The 18,510-nt window shown below is 43.7% G+C and overlaps 1 protein-coding gene across 3 annotated transcripts in view; it reads left to right on the forward strand.

Annotated features, from left to right (window-relative positions):
* The window catches only part of ARAP2 (ArfGAP with RhoGAP domain, ankyrin repeat and PH domain 2), a 609,403-nt gene that overhangs the window by 42,925 nt on the left and 547,968 nt on the right, over positions 1 to 18,510 (forward strand). For all 3 annotated transcript variants that reach the window (XR_013272356.1, XM_077477663.1, XM_077477664.1), the window contains exon 4: positions 2,899 to 2,978. Coding sequence is in view for 2 of the 3 variants with exons in the window: in XM_077477663.1 (XP_077333789.1) it covers positions 2,899 to 2,978 (80 nt within the window). In the remaining variant the exon portion in view is untranslated. The remainder of the gene's footprint in view (positions 1 to 2,898; positions 2,979 to 18,510) is intronic.

The raw sequence follows: 18,510 nt of genomic DNA on the forward strand, positions 1-18,510 counted from the left end.
AAACACAGACCTTGGGAGCTAATATACAAAGGTGTCAGCATCCATTCTCTAACCAGTAGCCGGCGGTGTGGTGTGTTCCACGGCACTTCCGGGTGGTTGGAGCGCAGCTGATCAATGTATTCCTCCTGTTCCACTGTGTGTAGGTAGTGAAGGCTTCTGAGAACGGGCTTGAGTGAGCGGCGCTTCGGAGCATGTGTGTTCCTTCATCAGGCTCTATCTCTCTATGTGTAGAGCCTGATGAAGGAGCACGCATGCTCCTTCAATGTCACTGGCAGGGAAGGAGTTAACACTAGGGGGCATCAAGGGGTTAAATGTGTTACCTAGGGAGTGATTATAACTGTGCAGGATGGGACTGAATAGGGGAGGAGACCGATTGGTGTTCCTATATACTAGGAACACACGATCTGTCACCTCTCCCCTGACAGGGCTTGGATCTGTGTGTTTAAACACACAGATCCACGTTCCTGCTTTGTCATAAGTGATTGTGTGTGCCCGGCATACATGGTGGCCGCCGACTACGCGCATCGGCTCCTTGGTGATGCAGTGGCGTGTGTATGCCCCCTATACAGTCGGGAAGCCGAGGATGTGGGACGGGGAAGGAAATGATTAAAGGGATGTTGCTCTTGTTTCTCTAACTACTACTACTAATAAGCTGAATTCTACTGTTTGTTGCAAGCCACAGCTTCATTATAGCTTGTTCAGGAAAGAATACCTAAGTCCTCAAGTGTACATAATTCATGTTTTTGGAGTTTCCCACCTACTATCCTCAACCCTAGTTCTCCAAAAATAAAAATAACAAAAACAACACCCCTAGACTATTTTATTGAAGAAACATGTGAATAAGCCTGTGTTCCTGGCTGCAAGGCAAAACCTGTCAGTAGTGCTACACGTGTATTAACATATCTAAATGGCATAATGTCCTGTGGAATGGCTTTTTCTGTGGGAGGTCCTCTGAAGAATGGGGTTCCCCTTGCTATTTACTGTATCACATTGCTACAGGTACTCTACAGGCACCCCACATCAGCCATTAAGCTGGGAGGGGGGGGGGCTTGTCACAGTCCTTCCCTTTGTCCAGAGGCAGGGCTGTCCTCTCTCTCCAGCCCTCTTCGCCATCCTGATGAACCACTAGCGGAGGCCCTACGCACCTCCCAACACATTAAGGGACAGCTTGTTGGCTGGCTGGAGGAGAGGGTGGCCATGTATGCGGACAACCTCCTCCTTTTCCTCAACGATGCAGATTCATCTCTCAAAGGTGCACTGCAGGTTCTAAACAAATTTTCCATCATCACAGGCCTCAAAGTTAACTGGTCAAAGTCCCTGCTGTTCCCTATAGACCCCACAGCTCGTACCACCGCCCCCTCTGATGTACCCTTACAATGGGTTGAGAGTTTCAGATATCTTGGGGTGGTTATCTCGAGACATGCTTCAGATTTACTGACCCTGAATCTATCCCCAGTGGTCCAGGAGACACGGCTGAAACTGAAAGCATGGGAGTCACTACCCGTATCATTGCTGGGTCGAATAAACCTGATAAAAATGAAAATCCTACCCAAAATTACTTATTTACATTGCCACTCACTGCAATGGATTCCCAAATTCTTTTTCACAGGGCTGCATTACCTCTTTACCTCCTTTATCTGGGGGACCCAGTCCCCCAGATACAGATGGTCAACACTTGTGTGCCCGTCCTCCCAGGGAGGCATGGCATGCCCTGATTTATATAAATATTTCCTGGCCATGCAGCTGGTTATGGCGGCTTGGTGGCTCACTCCCAACAAGAAAAACCCTACTACCTTGGTTGAGGCGGCAGTGGTGAGATCGTTGGAAGTCCTAAATTCCTGCTTTTTCGCAGCCCCAGGGCCCCATAACCATTGACCCCCTCCATGCGCACCACGCTGCGTGCTTGAAGGGTGGGCCTAAAAATTGAAAGATACCCTAACAGTGCATTCTCTACTGCTGCCCCCCCTATGGTTGAACCCCACCCTGGAGCATATCTACAAATTCCCCGAACCCCACGTCTGGACCAATGATGATTGGGATGACATATGGGACTTCCTTTTTAGATACCTGGTCTCATTGAGAGACTGGCTAATCCAGTTGAAGATGGTCCATTGTGAATACTTTACTCCACACAGACTACACAAAATGAATCCCGCCCCCCCCCCCCCCCCAGGGTGCTGGCGTTGTGGAATAATACCAGGTGACTTTGCGCATCATTTTTGGACCTGCCTGGCCATTGTTGAATATTGGAAAGAGATGATGAAGGTAAAAACCCAGGTCACTTCCATACCACTCCAACCCTCCATGTCGATATGCATGCTGGGCCTGATAGAGCAACTAATTCAAATGGTGGCAAGCCCTACCCTGGTCAGGTTACTTCTCTTTTATGCCTGCAGAGCCATAGCTCTTAGTTGGTGCAAGCCAACGACCCCCCCCCCCCCCCCCCCCTTTTCCCTGTGGAAGCAGTTGGTTAAAAACAACTTGCCTCTCTATAAGGATTGCTATGCTAACAGAGGATGCCCTCAAAAATATGGCAAGGTTTGGTCCAAATGGCAGGCGGACTCCTCCACAGCCTCGGACTCGCACTAGACTTAACTTGATACCCTCTGGTAATCGAGCCTTGACCATTGTGTATGCTGTGACCATAGAATTCCTTTAAAGTAAGACAACTGTTTCGGAAAGATTGACACATGGATTTGGGTGCACAAGAGGGACAGTCTCAGCACAAAAACTGTTATTTCAAATGCATAGTGTGTGCTTAGAATTCCATTCAGGTCTTGTGCTTGATGTTTGTGGTTAACATTGCGCAAGATTAAAGTTTGCCACTGTCTTTTTGTAAACATTGATGTGTGTGAATTGTATTCAGAATGTGATTATTCATTTATTTAATTAATGCAGAGCAATCTGGAGATGAAAGCAATAATCCAATCTCACCATATGAAGAGACATTCTTTTTCAGCAATTCAGAGAGCACAAAGGTACGTTATATCTTATATGTCAGTGCAAATGAGGTGCTAGAATATGTGAGAATAACATTAAAAACAAAGTCGTCTCTGGCCTGAAATTAAAATTGAATGTCACATTGCTGGTAACACATTTGTAACAAGTTTTATTAACATATAAAATTATAGTTCATTTTGCTGCTAAATGTGCCCACAGTAAAACTATGGTCACATTTTAGTCTTTTTTTGGGTGCTTACTACTTATTAAGGGTTTTTAATAAAGTTTTCCTGCAGAAAATTTGTAAAAATCCTTGCTGTAAGTAATGAAATAAAATATCCCTGTGCCAACCAATCAGATACGGGGGAATGGATATTGCTGCATGCACTGAAAGGGGTGACCAGACCCAGATATAAAAAAATCAATGAATAGAATAGTGCTGCGCTATATAGGGAAGTAGGGTGTGGGAGTGGGTAGGGAAGTATTAAACTATTTGACAAGAGGCATTAGTGCACATAAATTATAAAAATAAAATAACTGCGAATGTTTCATAAAAGTAAAATGACAAAAAAGAAGGTCACAGTCTAATTATGTGAAAGAACCTCTTCTAGTGCAAAAATGTCAAACAAAATATTTTCAAGAATTACTCCAAATTATAAAGTGCTAATGAGTGGTAATAAAAAACATTTGATTAAAGTAAATTATGAGAAGAAAAAGTCCATAGGATAATCAGCATAACTGTCCGTGCAGAGTATTGCAAAAAATAATTAAAGTGCAAACTTATAGTGATCCAATATAAAGTATATCAAGTGCTGGTGCCAGTAGGTAAAATAATAGTAATATCCATGCAAGTAATTGCAAGACTGTGCAAGCTTTCTTTTTTCTCATTTTACTTTTATGAAACATTCGCAGTTATTTTATTTGTGCAATTTATGTGCACTAATGCCTCTTGTCAAATAGTCCAGTACTTCCCTACCCACTCCCACACCCTACTTCCCTATATAGCGCAGCACTATTCTATTCGTTGATCCTTGCTGTAAGTAGTTATATATATAGTTGATATATAAGACTTTTTAGTAGTTTATTGCAAATCAAAATTACGTCAGTTAATTTGCCTACCAGCTATGATAGTCACACACTGTCAAGAAAAATCAAACTTGGCTTCCTTGTATGATGCCATTCTGTATGTTGTTGGCACAGATATGGTATTTCCTGCCCATGTGATTAACTCACTGCTTTTGTTAGCACTTAATTGTGACACCAGTACAGTGTTTTGCAAACTTTTTTCATTGAAGGTACCTTTCAGAATTGCGCACAATCCCAGGGCCAAACCTGGCAGAAGGCGAGCATCCCTGAGCGTGTACAAGCTTTTTGTGCACATTCCCACAGGTCACATTTTTTTAATGGGCTGCTCTGTGCTTGTGAAACACGCAAAAAAATAATAATAATTCAATACCATGCATTTTAGAGGGTGCCAACATAAGTGCATTTTCCAGATGCATGGGGGTGCCATTAAAATTTAACGGCACACACGCGCCTGGAAAAAGCAGAGCATTTTTGTACAATGCAAGAAAACAAGACCTAAAATGTAGTTTGTAAAATAGAATAAGTGGTCTGTAGGTTTTAAATCCCCCTTCAAACCCCCACTCCTAGCATCCCACCACACCCATCCCATCACTACAGGATTACAGACCATGGTAAAGAGGAGAGAGTTGAGATGAGGTGTGAAATGGGCTCTCCCCTGAGGGGGGCTCCAGCTCCTCTCTCTCTCCTGTCTGTAAACAGGAGTTAACACAGAGCACTCTCAGATTAGGACTGTACAGGGTTTGATTACCTCCGCTACTCACAATTTCTGTTGACAGGATAGGAGCAGTCTGGGAAGGGGATGGGGTGGTATTCAAGCCCTAGACACTCTGAAAGCTCCTGTTTTACCTTCTCTATACAGACAGAAGGGAGAGAGCACAGCATGCACCTCCTCCCAGCTCTCTCTCTCTGCTGTTATCTGTACTCTTATCGGCAACCAAGAAAAGCTTTCAGATCAGAGTGTACAGAGTTTGGGCAGTTTTATGTCCTTTTGTTGCAGCATCCCAGTTGAGAAAACTGCTCCAATGGTTAGCCTCTCCAGCTCAGCAAAAAATATGTGGCTTCAAAAAGTAAGAATTAAAGTGGTTCTAAAGCCTGGACAGTTTTTAGATTAAAAATGCATTCTGTGCAATGTCCTAGTGGTTGTATCGCCCGCACACCCTGCGTTATACTTACCTATTCCTATCTCGATCCAGCGCTGTACCCATCTGCAGTAGCCCTCTCTTCTCTCTCTGCTCCCAGAGGCAGCAGTGGGAGCCATTGGCTCCTGCTGCTGTCAGTCAAATTCTGTGAGCAGAGAGCAGGTGGTGGGGCTTTGCTGTGCTGCATGTGTTAAGGAATCAAGCCCACAGGCGTTCCACCAAAGTAAGTGGCACATGGAGAAGAGCAGAAGCCCGGAGCTCTGGCAGAGGACCCCAAAAGAAAAGGTTCAGGACCCATTTGTGCAAAAGTAATGCACACAGCAGGTAAGTATAATATGTTTGTTATTTTAATTAAAAAAAAAAAAAAATACCTCTACAAACGCAAGTCTCAATACAAATGGTAGCAGGTGGGGCTGCAATTTTTATTTTTTAGAGATATTTGTATAGCGTTGACAATTATCATCAGTCCATGCCTTCAAGGAGATTACAATCTAAGGTCTATATCTTGCATGTGTAAACTGACTCCTGTCAATTTAGACAGGAATCAATTAATTCATGGTTTATCAACCTTTTTTCAGTCAAGGCACCCTTTAAAATTATGCAGTCTTGACGCACGCCATTCTAAAATGTAAAAGACTAAACTAATAGTTTTACATGTTGTAGCAGCATCCACACATGTAGGGCACCCAACATTATTGGCAATTTATTCTTACAAAGCAAATACACCTTGCCAACATCTAACATCTAACACACTAACATGACTCCAGTGCTGATGGAGAAGGGCAAAACAAAGATGTCCTCCAGCACCCAACGTCCTCCTTATCAACCTATGATGTCATCAGTTGTTAGGATGCCAGCAGCTTGCCTGCATGGTGCCCGAGGTTGTATCTCTGCAAAATAAAAAGCTGTAGCTTTGTGCAACAAAAAAAGGCAGGCTTCATTCATTCGCCAGCTTGATGGCAAATTTTAGGCAATTTGGGGCAATTTTAAGGCATTTTGCAAAGGCACCCCGAAGAACCCAGGAGGCACCCCGGTTGAAAAGGAATGGATTAATCTACCAGCTTGTCTTTGAAGTATGACAGAAAACCTACATGAGCAGAGGTAGAACATATAAATCCCATTCAGACAGACCCCAGTGTTGCAAGGCAGAAGTGTTAACCACTAAATAGCTGTAATTTGCTACAGTCCTGACAATTGACCTGGATAGAACAGTTTTATGATTGGCAAGATGGAGTTTTACTTTAAAGTGTTTTTGTTTCCTGCAAAAGAAAAATCAACATAAGGAATTCTGCAAAAGAAGACCTTTAATACGTATATCTCTGTTCTTAACAGCTATGGCCTCCAGCAGAATATGTAAATCAATCACTTTGTCAGGAACTATGAAACACACGGAGAAAGAAAATGCAGTTAAAAAATCACACATTTTAATAAAGTGGTAAAAATAGTACAAATAGTAAATGTAGTCAAAAAATAGCCAGGGTTCGGTAGCCACATCGGGTAGCTAGAACAAGCCAGGAAATCAGGAAGCCAGAGATCAGCGTAGTCAGAAGCAGCAGACAGGATCAGAAACCAGAAGGGACATCAGCCAGGCAAGTCTTCAACAGGTACACAGCAGAGAGTCTCTAGATATGGTGACCAGGGCGAAGGCGCCGAATAAATAAGCCAGGCAGTTTAAATAGCCAGAAGGGGCTGGCTGTGGGCTGAACTGAAGACTATGAAATGAACACCAGATGAGCCACTTAACCAAAAGCTGAGCAACCTGAGCACTGACAAGGGAGAGCTGAGCCCAGCCCTGACACATTTTTAACCAAATCAAATACACTTTTGGGTTTCTCAAAATGTGTTCCCCGCTGAATGACAGTAGTGATGTATGTGCCGGTGGGAGGAAAATAGTTTTGTGGGGGTACCAAAATTCTTCCATGGATTGTAGTGCTTAAATTGACACTACTTAGATAAAAAGAAAGTTATATCCAAGTACTGTATTTATTTATAACTCAACGTGCCTTCCATTGCTCTCTGCCTCCTCCAAATCTCCAACTTCCTTTTTATTATTGCTGTGCTCCAAATTCCTGCTAGAGGGTGGCTAAGTTTGTTCTCCATGGCCCCACTGTATGTAGGAATGAAGCCACCCTCTCTTGGTCACGCCGGAGATGGATTAGGCCAGTGTTTCTCAACTCAGGTCTTCAAGGCGCACCAACAGGTCATGTTTTCAGGAAACGGCTGTGGTAATTACTAAGGCGGTGAAACTGATCAAATCACCTTTGAAAAATAATGGAAATCCTGAAAACATGACCGATTGGGGCGCTTTGAGGTCTGGAGAAACACTGGATTAGGCAATATAGACTACCCTATATGATTTTTAGTGTACATTAAGCAGTGCACATTATTACAATCGGCCCTGCTTATTCAATACAAACATAAGTGAGCGGCAAATGGAGAGGTTCAAGAGTTCACGAAGCACAAGACTGAAAAACACAACAAGAACCAATAGCATGAAAAGTAGATTACAGGGCTACGAAGTAGAGGACACGTATTGATTATTTTTGAAGAATAAAGACATTTTAGTGTCACTTCCATCCAAAGTAAGAGTATTTTTCTTTTTTCTTTCTGCGGGCTCCTTTTTTTAAATTTTGGTTTTCAAGTGACACCTCAGCATTAGGCCTTGTTACATTTTACACAGACGTATTTTTATTTTGCCTTTATCCTACATTTTTGGTAATGATTTTACATCTGTATATTTGGTTGTGTGGTTTCAGTGTAGCTTATTTCTTTTTTCTCTCATTCCCCTCTTGGTTGATAGTGTGTTCTCTGTGTAGCAATCCTTTGCAGCATTGATTTATCTCTTTTTCTCATATTCATGCATGAACTTATGAAATTACATCCCATATATCAAATTTACCCTCTAATCGTGTTCTGTGCAGTTTATTTCTATATTCACGCTTCTTGTAATTTGATTTATGTTCATGAGATTACATATAGTTCAATATCTATGTCATTATACAGTGTGTGTGTGTGTGTGTGTGTGTGTGTATGTATATATGTATATGTGTATGTATATATGTATATATGTATGTGTATGTATATGTATGTATATATATATATATATATATATATATATATAATATATACACACACTATATTACCAAAAGTATTGGGATGCCTGCATTTACACGCACATGAACTTTAATGACTTCCTTTGCAGCTATAACCGCTTCAACTCTTCTGGGAAAGCTGTCCACGAGCTCACTCCTACATGTCTTTATGGACCTTGTTTGTGCACTGGTCAGCAGTCATGTTGGAAGGGGCCATCCCCAAACTGTCAAAAATGTTTTGGTATGCTGATACCTTAAGAGTTCCCTTCACTGGAACCAAGGGGCCAAGCTCAACCCTTGAAAAACAACCCCACACCATAATCCCCCCTCCACCAACCAATTTGGACCAGTGCACAAGGCAAGGTCCATAAAGACATGGATGAGTGAGTTTGGGGTGGGGGGCTTGACTGGTATGCACATGAGTCCTGACCTCAACCCAGTAGAACACCTTTGGGATGAATTGGAGCGCAGACTGCGAGCCAGGCCTTCTCGTCCACATCAGTGCCTGACCTCACAAATGCACTTCTGGAAGAATGGTCAAACATTCCCATAGACACACTCCTAGACCTTGTGGACAGCCTTCCCAGAAGAGTTGAAGCTGCTAAAGCTGGAATATTGAACCCTACAAACTAAGACCGGGATGCCATTAAAGTTTATGTGCGTGTAAAGGCAGGCGTTCCAATACGTTTGGTAATATAGTGTGTGTGTGTGTGCGTGTGTATATATGTATGTATGTATGTATGTATGTATATATATATGTATGTATGTATGTATGTATGTGTATATATATATGTATGTATGTATGTGTATATATATATATGTATGTATGTATGTGTATATATATATATATATATATATATATATATATATATATATATATATATATATATATATAATTTTATTTTTATTTTTTGTGCATACTCTTTCCCTGTACTGCTGTGATTGATCTACATACTTCTTTTGATCTTCTCCCAGTAGCATTCATAGACAAAACTGCTTAGGCTTGATTTGCAGAGGGCATTTACAAACCTGCCCCAAAGTTTGGTAAAAAGGAGAACCTTAATGGCCGTTAATGGCCGTTAAAGCCAATGGAAGACATACAGTGCCTTGCAAAAGTATTCACCCCGAAATCCCCAACCACTACCCCCCCCCTGATAGATCAGAACACAATAGTCTAAGTTGGTGAAGTAAAATTAGAAGAATATATACATAAAACAATTTTTCAGAAATAATTTTTTTTAATTGGCATGTGCGTATGTATTCACCCCCTTTGTTATGAAGCCCACAAAAAGATCTTACCTTCAGAAACACATAATTAGTCAAATTATGTCCACCTGTGTGCAATCTAAGTGTCACATGATCTGTCATTACATATACACACCTTTTTTAATGACCCCAGAGGCTGCAACACAAGGCAAGCAAGAGGCACCACTCACCAAACACTGAAGACCAAGGAACTCTCCAAAGAAGTAAGGGACAATGTTGTTGAGAAGTACAGGTCAGGGTTAGGTTATAAAAAAATATCCATATCGTTGATGATCCCTAGGAGCACCATCAAATCTATCATGACCAAATGGAAAGAACATGGCACAACAGCAAACCTGCCAAGAAACAGCCGCACACCAAAACTCACGGACCAGGCAAGGAGGGCATTAATCAGAGAGGCAGCACAGAGACCTAAGGTAACCCTGGAGGAGCTGCAGAGTTCCACAGCAGAGACTGGAGTATCTGTACATAGGACGACAATAAGCCGTACACTCCATAGAGTTGGGCTTTATGGCAGAGTGACCAGAAGAAAACCATTACTTTCAGCAAAAAAACTAAATGGCACATTTTGAGTTTGCAAAAAGGCACGTGGTAGACTCCCAAAATGTATGGAGTAAGGTGCTCTGGTCTTAGACTAAAATGTAACTTTTTGGCCATCAAAGAAAACTCTATGGCCGCATACACACGCGGGGACTGTTCGCCCAACTTTGTCCGTCAAACAGTTTCGGCAAACAGTCCGCTCAAAATTAGCATGGACGGACATGGCCACACACGACGTACGAACAGTTTGCTGAAACCGTGCGCGATGACGTGAACGGCACGTACGACGGGACGAAAAATACGACGTCCTATACACTGCATTATAACTTTCGGCGTGTAAAGCCTTTCTGAGCATGCGCGGAACTTAGTTTGTCGAACAAGCCTACACACGAGGGAACTGTTCGCTGAAACAAGGTTTCAGCGGACAGTTTTTCGGAATTTCCGAAAAACCTTGTTCAGCGGACTGTTCGCTGAAACTGTCCGCTGAAAGCCCACACACGAGCGGACTGTTTGCCGAAACACTGTTCAGCGGACAAAGTTGGGCGAACAGTCCCCGCGTGTGTACGCGGCCTAAGTCTGGCAAAAACCCAACACATCACGTCACCCAAAGAACACCATCCCCACAGTGAAACATGCTAATGGCAGCATCATGCTGTGAGGATTTTTTTCAGCAGTCAGGACTGGGAAACTGCTCAGAGTTGAGGGAAAGATGGATGGTGCTAAATACAGGGATATTCTTGAGCAAAACCTGTACCACTCTGTGTGTGATTTGAGGCTAGGACAGAGGTTCACCTTCCAACAGGACAATGACCCCAAACACACTGCTAAAGCAACACTTGAGTGGTTTAAGGGGAAACATGTAAATGTGTTGGAATGGCCTAGTCAAAGCCCAGACCTCAATCCAATAGAAAATCTGCGGTCAGACTTAGCCCACGTACACACGGTCGGAGATTTTGCCAACCAAATCCGTCGGATTTTGCCCCTCGGATTTAGCCCGACGGATTGTGTCCGAAACTGTTGCATTCACACGGTCGGGCCAAGTTGGCGAAAAATCCGATCTTTCAGAACGTGATGACGTAATTTCGTTACGATGGGACTACATTCAGGCTAGTAGCCAATAGCTTTGATGTAGGAATTTGATCTGAGCATGCGTGGCACTTGGTCCGATCAAAATCCTCTACACATGACCGGATTAGGTCCGTCTGGCCCAGTTGGTCGGGAAATATTTCCAACATGTTGGAAAATTGGGTCGGACGGAGATTCGGACGGAATCAGTCCGATGCATACCACACAGTCGGATTATCTGACGACACGGTCCGATAAAACTCATTCCGACAGATTCTCCGACCGTGTGTACAAGGGCTTAAAGATTGCTGTTCACAAGTGCAAACCATTCAGCTTGAAGGAGCTGGAGCAGTTTTGCAAGGAGGAATGGGCAAAAATCCCAGTGGTAAGATGTGGCAAGTTCATAGAGACTTATTCTAAGCTATTTGAAGCTGTGATAGCCGCAAAAGTTGGCTCTACAAAGTATTGACTTTAAGGGGGTGAATAGTTATGCACACTGACTTTTTCTTTTATTTTGTCCTATTTGTTGTTTGCGTCACATTAAAAAAATAAATCTTCAAAGTTGTGGGCATGTTCTGTATATTAAATGATACAAATCCTCAAACAATCCATGTTAATTCCAGGTTGTGAGGCAACAAAATACGAAAAATGCCGGGGGGGGGGGGGGGGGTACTTTTGGAATCTGTATCTGTGTCAATTGAGCTGTCTTTCTGGGTGTCCATTTTTAAAAGTGTAGCAAAGTTCCAGGCCTCCTTTAGTCTAATGAGAACCTCTAGAGTTAGGAATAGTTAACATCCTGGTGGGTGTATTGCAAGATAGATTCATGAGCGCCAGACACTTCTGGAATGGAAAGCGATTTATTGTCTCTTATTCAGAACTGTGGAAGAGAGGGTTCAGGGCCAGGTCACCCTTTAGTAGTTGCAATGTTAATTGGCAGACTCTGAGACTTCTATAGGCAGACAGCCATGGTGGGAAAGGTAGCCAGCAAGGCACCACATCTGCATGTGTAGGAGCGATGTCTACTATGGCAACAGTCTTATAACAGTTCCTAACACAAGTTGTAATGAACTCTATGAGCTCCTCCAATCTTCTTGCTTAGTATCTTCCTCAAGCGTCACCCCCGCTTCCCTGCTGGGTCCCTAGCTTGTCACTCCAGATACTCCTCAAGCATCACCTCACTGGCTGAGTCCCTGGCTTGGCACCTACTGTGGTTTCCCGATTCTTCACCGTCCCCGGTTGGTGAGAACACTGTCCGGTACTTTCTTCAGCTGCTCACTGTGGTCCCTGGCTCCGGCCGGAAGAACTGCCACTTCTTGTTGGACTGCAAGCAGCAGTCTCAACCCCACGTTGCTCTCTTGCTTCTGGATAGGCCCTCAGACAGCCTAGCAGCCAGATGTACCCAGGACAGGCCCCAACTCCAGCCTAGCAGCCCAAGTAGCCAACAACATATCCACCCAAACAGCCGTCCAGGTGGCACAGAACCCCAATCACCTGACTCCACCCAGATATATAGGTTCTCCCAGCAGGCTAAGGGGACCAAGAAAACCCCAGCCCATTGGCTGAGACACCCCATATACTCCTAACCTGTCCTTGCATCGCCCTTGTCTTATCTAATGTCACCAGGTACCAGGCCACCCAGCGACAGAAGAGAGAAGTGCAGCAATTCCAAACTTAGGGTGAAATAAATTGATCCCTAACAATTGGCCAAGGCAACTACGCCTGCCAGGTAAATTTAGGAGCAACCCTGCCTAAACATCAGGATGCAACAAAAGCATTTATGATTTTATATACAGTATCTCACAAAAGTGAGTACACCCCTCACATTTTTGTAAATATTTTATTATATCCTTTAATGTGACAACACTGAAAAATTCAATTTTGCTACAATGTAAAGTAGTGAGTGTACAGCTTGTATAACAGTGTAAATTTGCTGTCCCCTCAAAATAACTCAACACACAGCCTTTATTGTTTAAACCGCTGGCAACAAAAGTGAGTACACCCCTAAGTGAAAATGTCCAAATTGGGCCCAAAGTGTCAATATTTTGTGTGGCCACCATTATTTTCCAGCACTGCCATAACCCTCTTGGGCATGGAGTTCACCAGATCTTCACAGGTTGCCACTGGAATCCTCTCCACTCCTCCATGATGAAATCACAGAGTTGGTCGATATTAGAGACCTTGCGCTTCTCCACCTTCTGTTTGAGGATGCCTCACAGATTCTCAATAGGGTTTAGGTCTGGAGACATGCCTGGCCAGTCCATCACCCTTACCCTCAGCTTCTTTAGAAAGGCAGTGGTCATCTTCTTGGAGGTGTGTTTGGGGTCGTTATGATGTTGGAATACTGTCCTCTGGTCCAGTCTCCGAAGAGAGGGGATCATGCTCTGCTTTAGTATGTCACAGTACATGCTGGCATTCATGGTTCCCTCAATGAACTGTAGCACTCCAGTGTCAGCAGCACTCATGCAGCCCCAGACCATGACACTCCCACCACCATGTTTGACTGTAGGCAAGACACATTTGTCTTTGTAATCCTCACCTGGTTGCTGTCACACATGCTTGACACCATCTGAACCAAATATGTTTATCTTGGTCTCATTAGACCATAGGACATGGTTCCAGCATTCCATGTCCTTAGCCTGCTTGTCTTCAGTAAACTGTTTGCAGGCTTTCTTGTGCATCATCTTTAGAAGAGACTTCCTTCAGGGAAGACAGCCATGCAGACCAATTTGATGCAGTGTGCAGCATATGGTCTGAGCACTGACAGGCTTACCCCCCACCCCTTCAACCTCTGCAGCAATGCTGACAGCACTCATATATCTATTTTCCATAGACAACCTCTGGATATGATGCTGAGCATGTGCACTCAACTTCTTTGGTCAATCATGGTGAGGCCTGCACTGAGTGGAACCTATCTTGTAGAGCAACATTTCAGATCCTCAGAGAGTTCTTTGCCATGAGGTGCCATGTTGAACTTCCAGTGACCAGTATGAGAAAGTGAGAGCGATTACACCAAATGTAACACACCTGCTCCCCATTCACACCTGAGACCTTGTAACACTACAAGTCACATGACACCGGGGAGGGAATATGGTGAATTAGGCCCAATTTGGACATTTCCACAAAGGGGTGTACTCACTTTTGTTGTCAGAAGTTTAGACATTAATGGCTGTGCGTTGAGTTATTTTGAGGGGACAGCGAATTTACACTGTTATACAACCTGTACACTACAATGTAGCAGCGGTCATTTCTTCAGTGTTGTCACATGAAAAGATATAATAAAATATATACAAAATGTGAGGGTGTACTCACTTTGGTGAGATACTGTATATATATATGTTTAAACAGAAAGAGTGGAGCTGCATTGCAGGCTGGAATTCTATCTATCTATCAGTCTATATCTATATATCTATCTATAATTTTTTTTCCAAATCTATCTATCTATCTATCTATCTATCTATCTATCTATCTATCTATCTATCTATCTATCTATCTATTCATAATATATATATAATGCGGTTATATTTTTATTTCCTGCTTTTGCATTTTAATTAAATAATTCATACAACAAAACATTCACAGCAAGACAAAAATCTATGAAATCATAATACATTCATTCATTCAACATCGGAAGTGACAAAAAGCATACGCATTGAATACATAACAGGGTTTCTGGTATTTGCTTAATTTTGTATGATGCTTGTAGTAAGTCCAAGATGCTTCATGCATTTTAATAAATAAAACATATTGACTGCGTTTCCTTTTCATGTTTCAAGGGAACGGGAGAAGATAGAGATTAAACGATGGGTCAAAACCTTTCACGCTGACATGTTTAGAATTGACTAAGACAGTAGTTGGAGAGATGTGAGGGAACTGTAACTGGTACAGTATTTCAAATAACTGCATGACATTTGGGATATGACAGGTAGGGGAATAGTCAAACAACAGTTTAAAGCCTGAGGAAATGTTACCTACATTATTTTAAAGTAATGGAGTTTATGTACTACAACACTCACCTTTTTCCTCGCTAGTAAGGGAAATATGAATCAGGGTATAACAGTGTCCCCTCAATATTATTAATGCTATACATATATACACTATATTACCAAAAGTATTGTGACACCTGTCTTTACATGCACATGAACTTTATTGGCATTACAGTCTTATGCCCCGTACACATGATCGGATTTTCCAACAACAAAACCATTCATTTTTTTCTGAAGGATGTTGGCTCAAACTTGTCCACACAAATGTTGGCCCAAAATTCTGAACGTGAGAATGCAGTGAAGTACAACATGTACGACAAGCCAAGAAAAAGGTAGTTCAATACCCAGTGAGGCTCCTTCTGCTTGATTCAGAGCATGCGTGAACTTTTGTGCGACGGACTTGTATACACATGATTGGACTTTTCCGACAACAAGTTGTGTTGTTGGAAAATTTGAGAAGCTGCTCTCAAACATTTGTGTGCGATAATTCCGACAGTAAATGTTCGATGGAGCATACACACAGTCGGACTTTCCGACAACAAGCTCACATCCAACATTTCCCGGTGGAAAATCGGACTGTGTGTACGCATACACACGGTCGGACATTCCGATGGAAAATGTCCGATTGGACCGTGTTGTCGGAAAATCCGAACGTGTGTGAGCTACATCGGACTTTGTCCGTCGGAATGTCCGACCAACAAAGTTTGGGAGCTGGATATAAAATTTTCCGACAACATGATCCGATCGGACTTTGTCTGATCATTTGTAAAGGATTCCGATTGGACAAAGTGCCACGCTTGCTCAGATCAAATTACAAGACCAAAGCTATTGGCTACTAGCCTGAACGTAGTCCTGTCACAAAAGATGAACATCATCAGATTACGAACGATCGGATTTTCCGAAAACTTTGTCCGGCCGTGTGTATGCAACATCAGTTTCGGACAAAATCCGTTGGAAAAAATCCGATGGATTTTGTGGTCGGAATGTCCGACCATGTGTACGGGGGCTTAGCCTTCCCAGATTAGTTGAAGCTGGTATAGCTGCAAAGGGTGGGCCAACTCAATATTGAAACCCCAGACTAAGACTGGGATGCCATTAAAGTTCATATGTGTGTAAACACAGGCATCCCAATATTTTTGGTAATATAGTGTATATATAAGTCTTACCACAGTAAAAAACCTATATTAATCATACAGTACAGAACACAGGCTGAATATTCAAAGACCCTGGGATAAATGGCTGATACCTTCAAATGATTGGACACTGTCAAGCTTTGAAGGGCAACCTCTATGGCCATCCCCTCTATAACCCTACCTCAACTGTAAATTAATGAAATATGAATTTGTGAATGAGAGTTAGCGTTGGACCCTTAGGTTTCATTCACACTATGGCAATCCGTTTTACCTGTGGAATCTCCATGATTCTGCCCGTGATTCAGAAATGCCGCAAATCATGGGATACCCTTATGATCCCTGCTATTTTGAATGGCACCAAATCATGGTGCAATTTTGCTGTAACTGTCGCCCAATGAATCACAGTAAAATAACGGTAAAAACACGCAAACAAAATCCCAGGATGCCCGATTGTCAGGGGCGTGGCTTGCCGCGAGAGAAGATGGCAGCATAACTCCTGAGCTCCTTCACACCACAGCTCATTATTAGCCCTGAGAGGAAGAAATACCCCTTCACTACTACCCCAGATGATGGGTACTGCATCCAGGAACTCTTCTACCTCCAGATCGAGATCCCCGAGGGAGCATCCCAGCCGAGGAACGCGGAATATCGCCGATCTGTTCAGATCACAGGGATCCAATATGGCGACGAGCACCTCAGCTCCCTCATGAGATGGGATACTACTAACTCCCAACCCTTCTCCTCACACAACTGCTGCGGCCCAGCCGGATTCCTTACAATCTCCAAGCCTGCTAGATCTACGCACGGTAGCAGCTGACATCAAAGACACACTTTTTGCTGCCATAACGGACCTTAAGCACGAAATACAAGCCATTGCGGGAAGGGTGCAGGAAGTAGAGAAAACCACCGCCGTCCATCAAGCGGCAATCTCCACGATGCACCGCTCCATAGACACACATACTGCACAACTGCGAGACGTCCAGCGACACGTTGAAGATCTGGACAACAGGGGTCGGAGGCATAATCTCCGGGTGAGAGGCCTTCCCGAAAGTGTGGACATCGATCACCTCACCCCGGTGGTCACTGCCATCTTCAACCAGCTCCTTGAACAACCCAGCCACTCACCCATTGCAATGGAACGCATCCATCGTGCTCTCCGACCCCGCGGACGCGACACAGATCCTCCCAGAGACGTGGTTTGCTGTATCTGTGACTTTCAAACCAAAGAAATGATCCTAAAGCAGGCCAGACTGCAACAAGATCTACAATATGAGGGCCAACGTATCTCTATCTACCAAGACCTCTCCGCCATTACACTTCGTAATAGGAGAGACCTGCGCCCCCTCTTAGATGTCTTAAGAAATAATGGCATCCCCTACCGTTGGCGCTTCCCATTCAGTCTTTCTGCTACCCATCAGGGTCGTTCGGCCATCCTGAGGGTTCCTGAGGAACTGCTCGCCTTCTGCCGCACCTTAGACATACCTCTGGTCTCGCTCCCCGACTGGTATGCGGAATTCAAAGGATCTTCGTCCCGCTCAGACTACAGGTCTACCGATCGGATGGACACCCAGCCGTCGCCGTACCGAAGACGTCGCTCTCCATCGATCCGACGAATTTCTCCGACGGAAGCCTACGATCATCTGCGCAGTCCTACTGCTGCGCCAACGTCCCGCAGAGCACGCCGTGACCGTTGAGGCTATGGCTATGTCGAATCCACCGGTCGGATCATTCCTAAACTTGGAATTCAGCTCACGATGAGGTAACTCTTTCCTCTCCCCCTTCGCCTCATCACTTGCCCGACCTTATTCGTGGAACTGTCTTCAGGACTCTCTATGACGACCGTCTACTCTCCTAGTAGGCCCCCAGTTTCAGTTTATCTTTGCTGCCCAATCCGTTCGGGAACTCCCCATCGTTTAAACGGACGGACGCAGCCTTTGTCCTTAATGGTGACTTACTGATCACGTTCTTTCATATCAATAGGCAGTATCTTCTACCCACTATCATATTGATCCAGGCATGTCCCACAACCTATGGGCTCACTACCTATTGTCCTCTCCTTAACCTATCCCCCCTATAGTCTAAACCCCTCTATTTTGCCCTGATCTCTGGGACAATGCCTCCCTTGCCTTCTGCACGCAAAGGTTTCCTCACTGGCTCACAAACACCAATGCAGTGTGTTCCAGAAGATGTTTCATGCCCCGCAGCATGACTCCAATAAGCATACCTATAGTATGTGTTTTCTTTCTCATTAGTGTGTTTACTAACA

Source organism: Lithobates pipiens, unplaced genomic scaffold (genome assembly GCF_037356315.1).
Source record: "Lithobates pipiens isolate NorthernLeopardFrog02 unplaced genomic scaffold, aLitPip1_a1.2 Scaffold_13, whole genome shotgun sequence".
Lineage (NCBI taxonomy): Eukaryota > Metazoa > Chordata > Amphibia > Anura > Ranidae > Lithobates > Lithobates pipiens.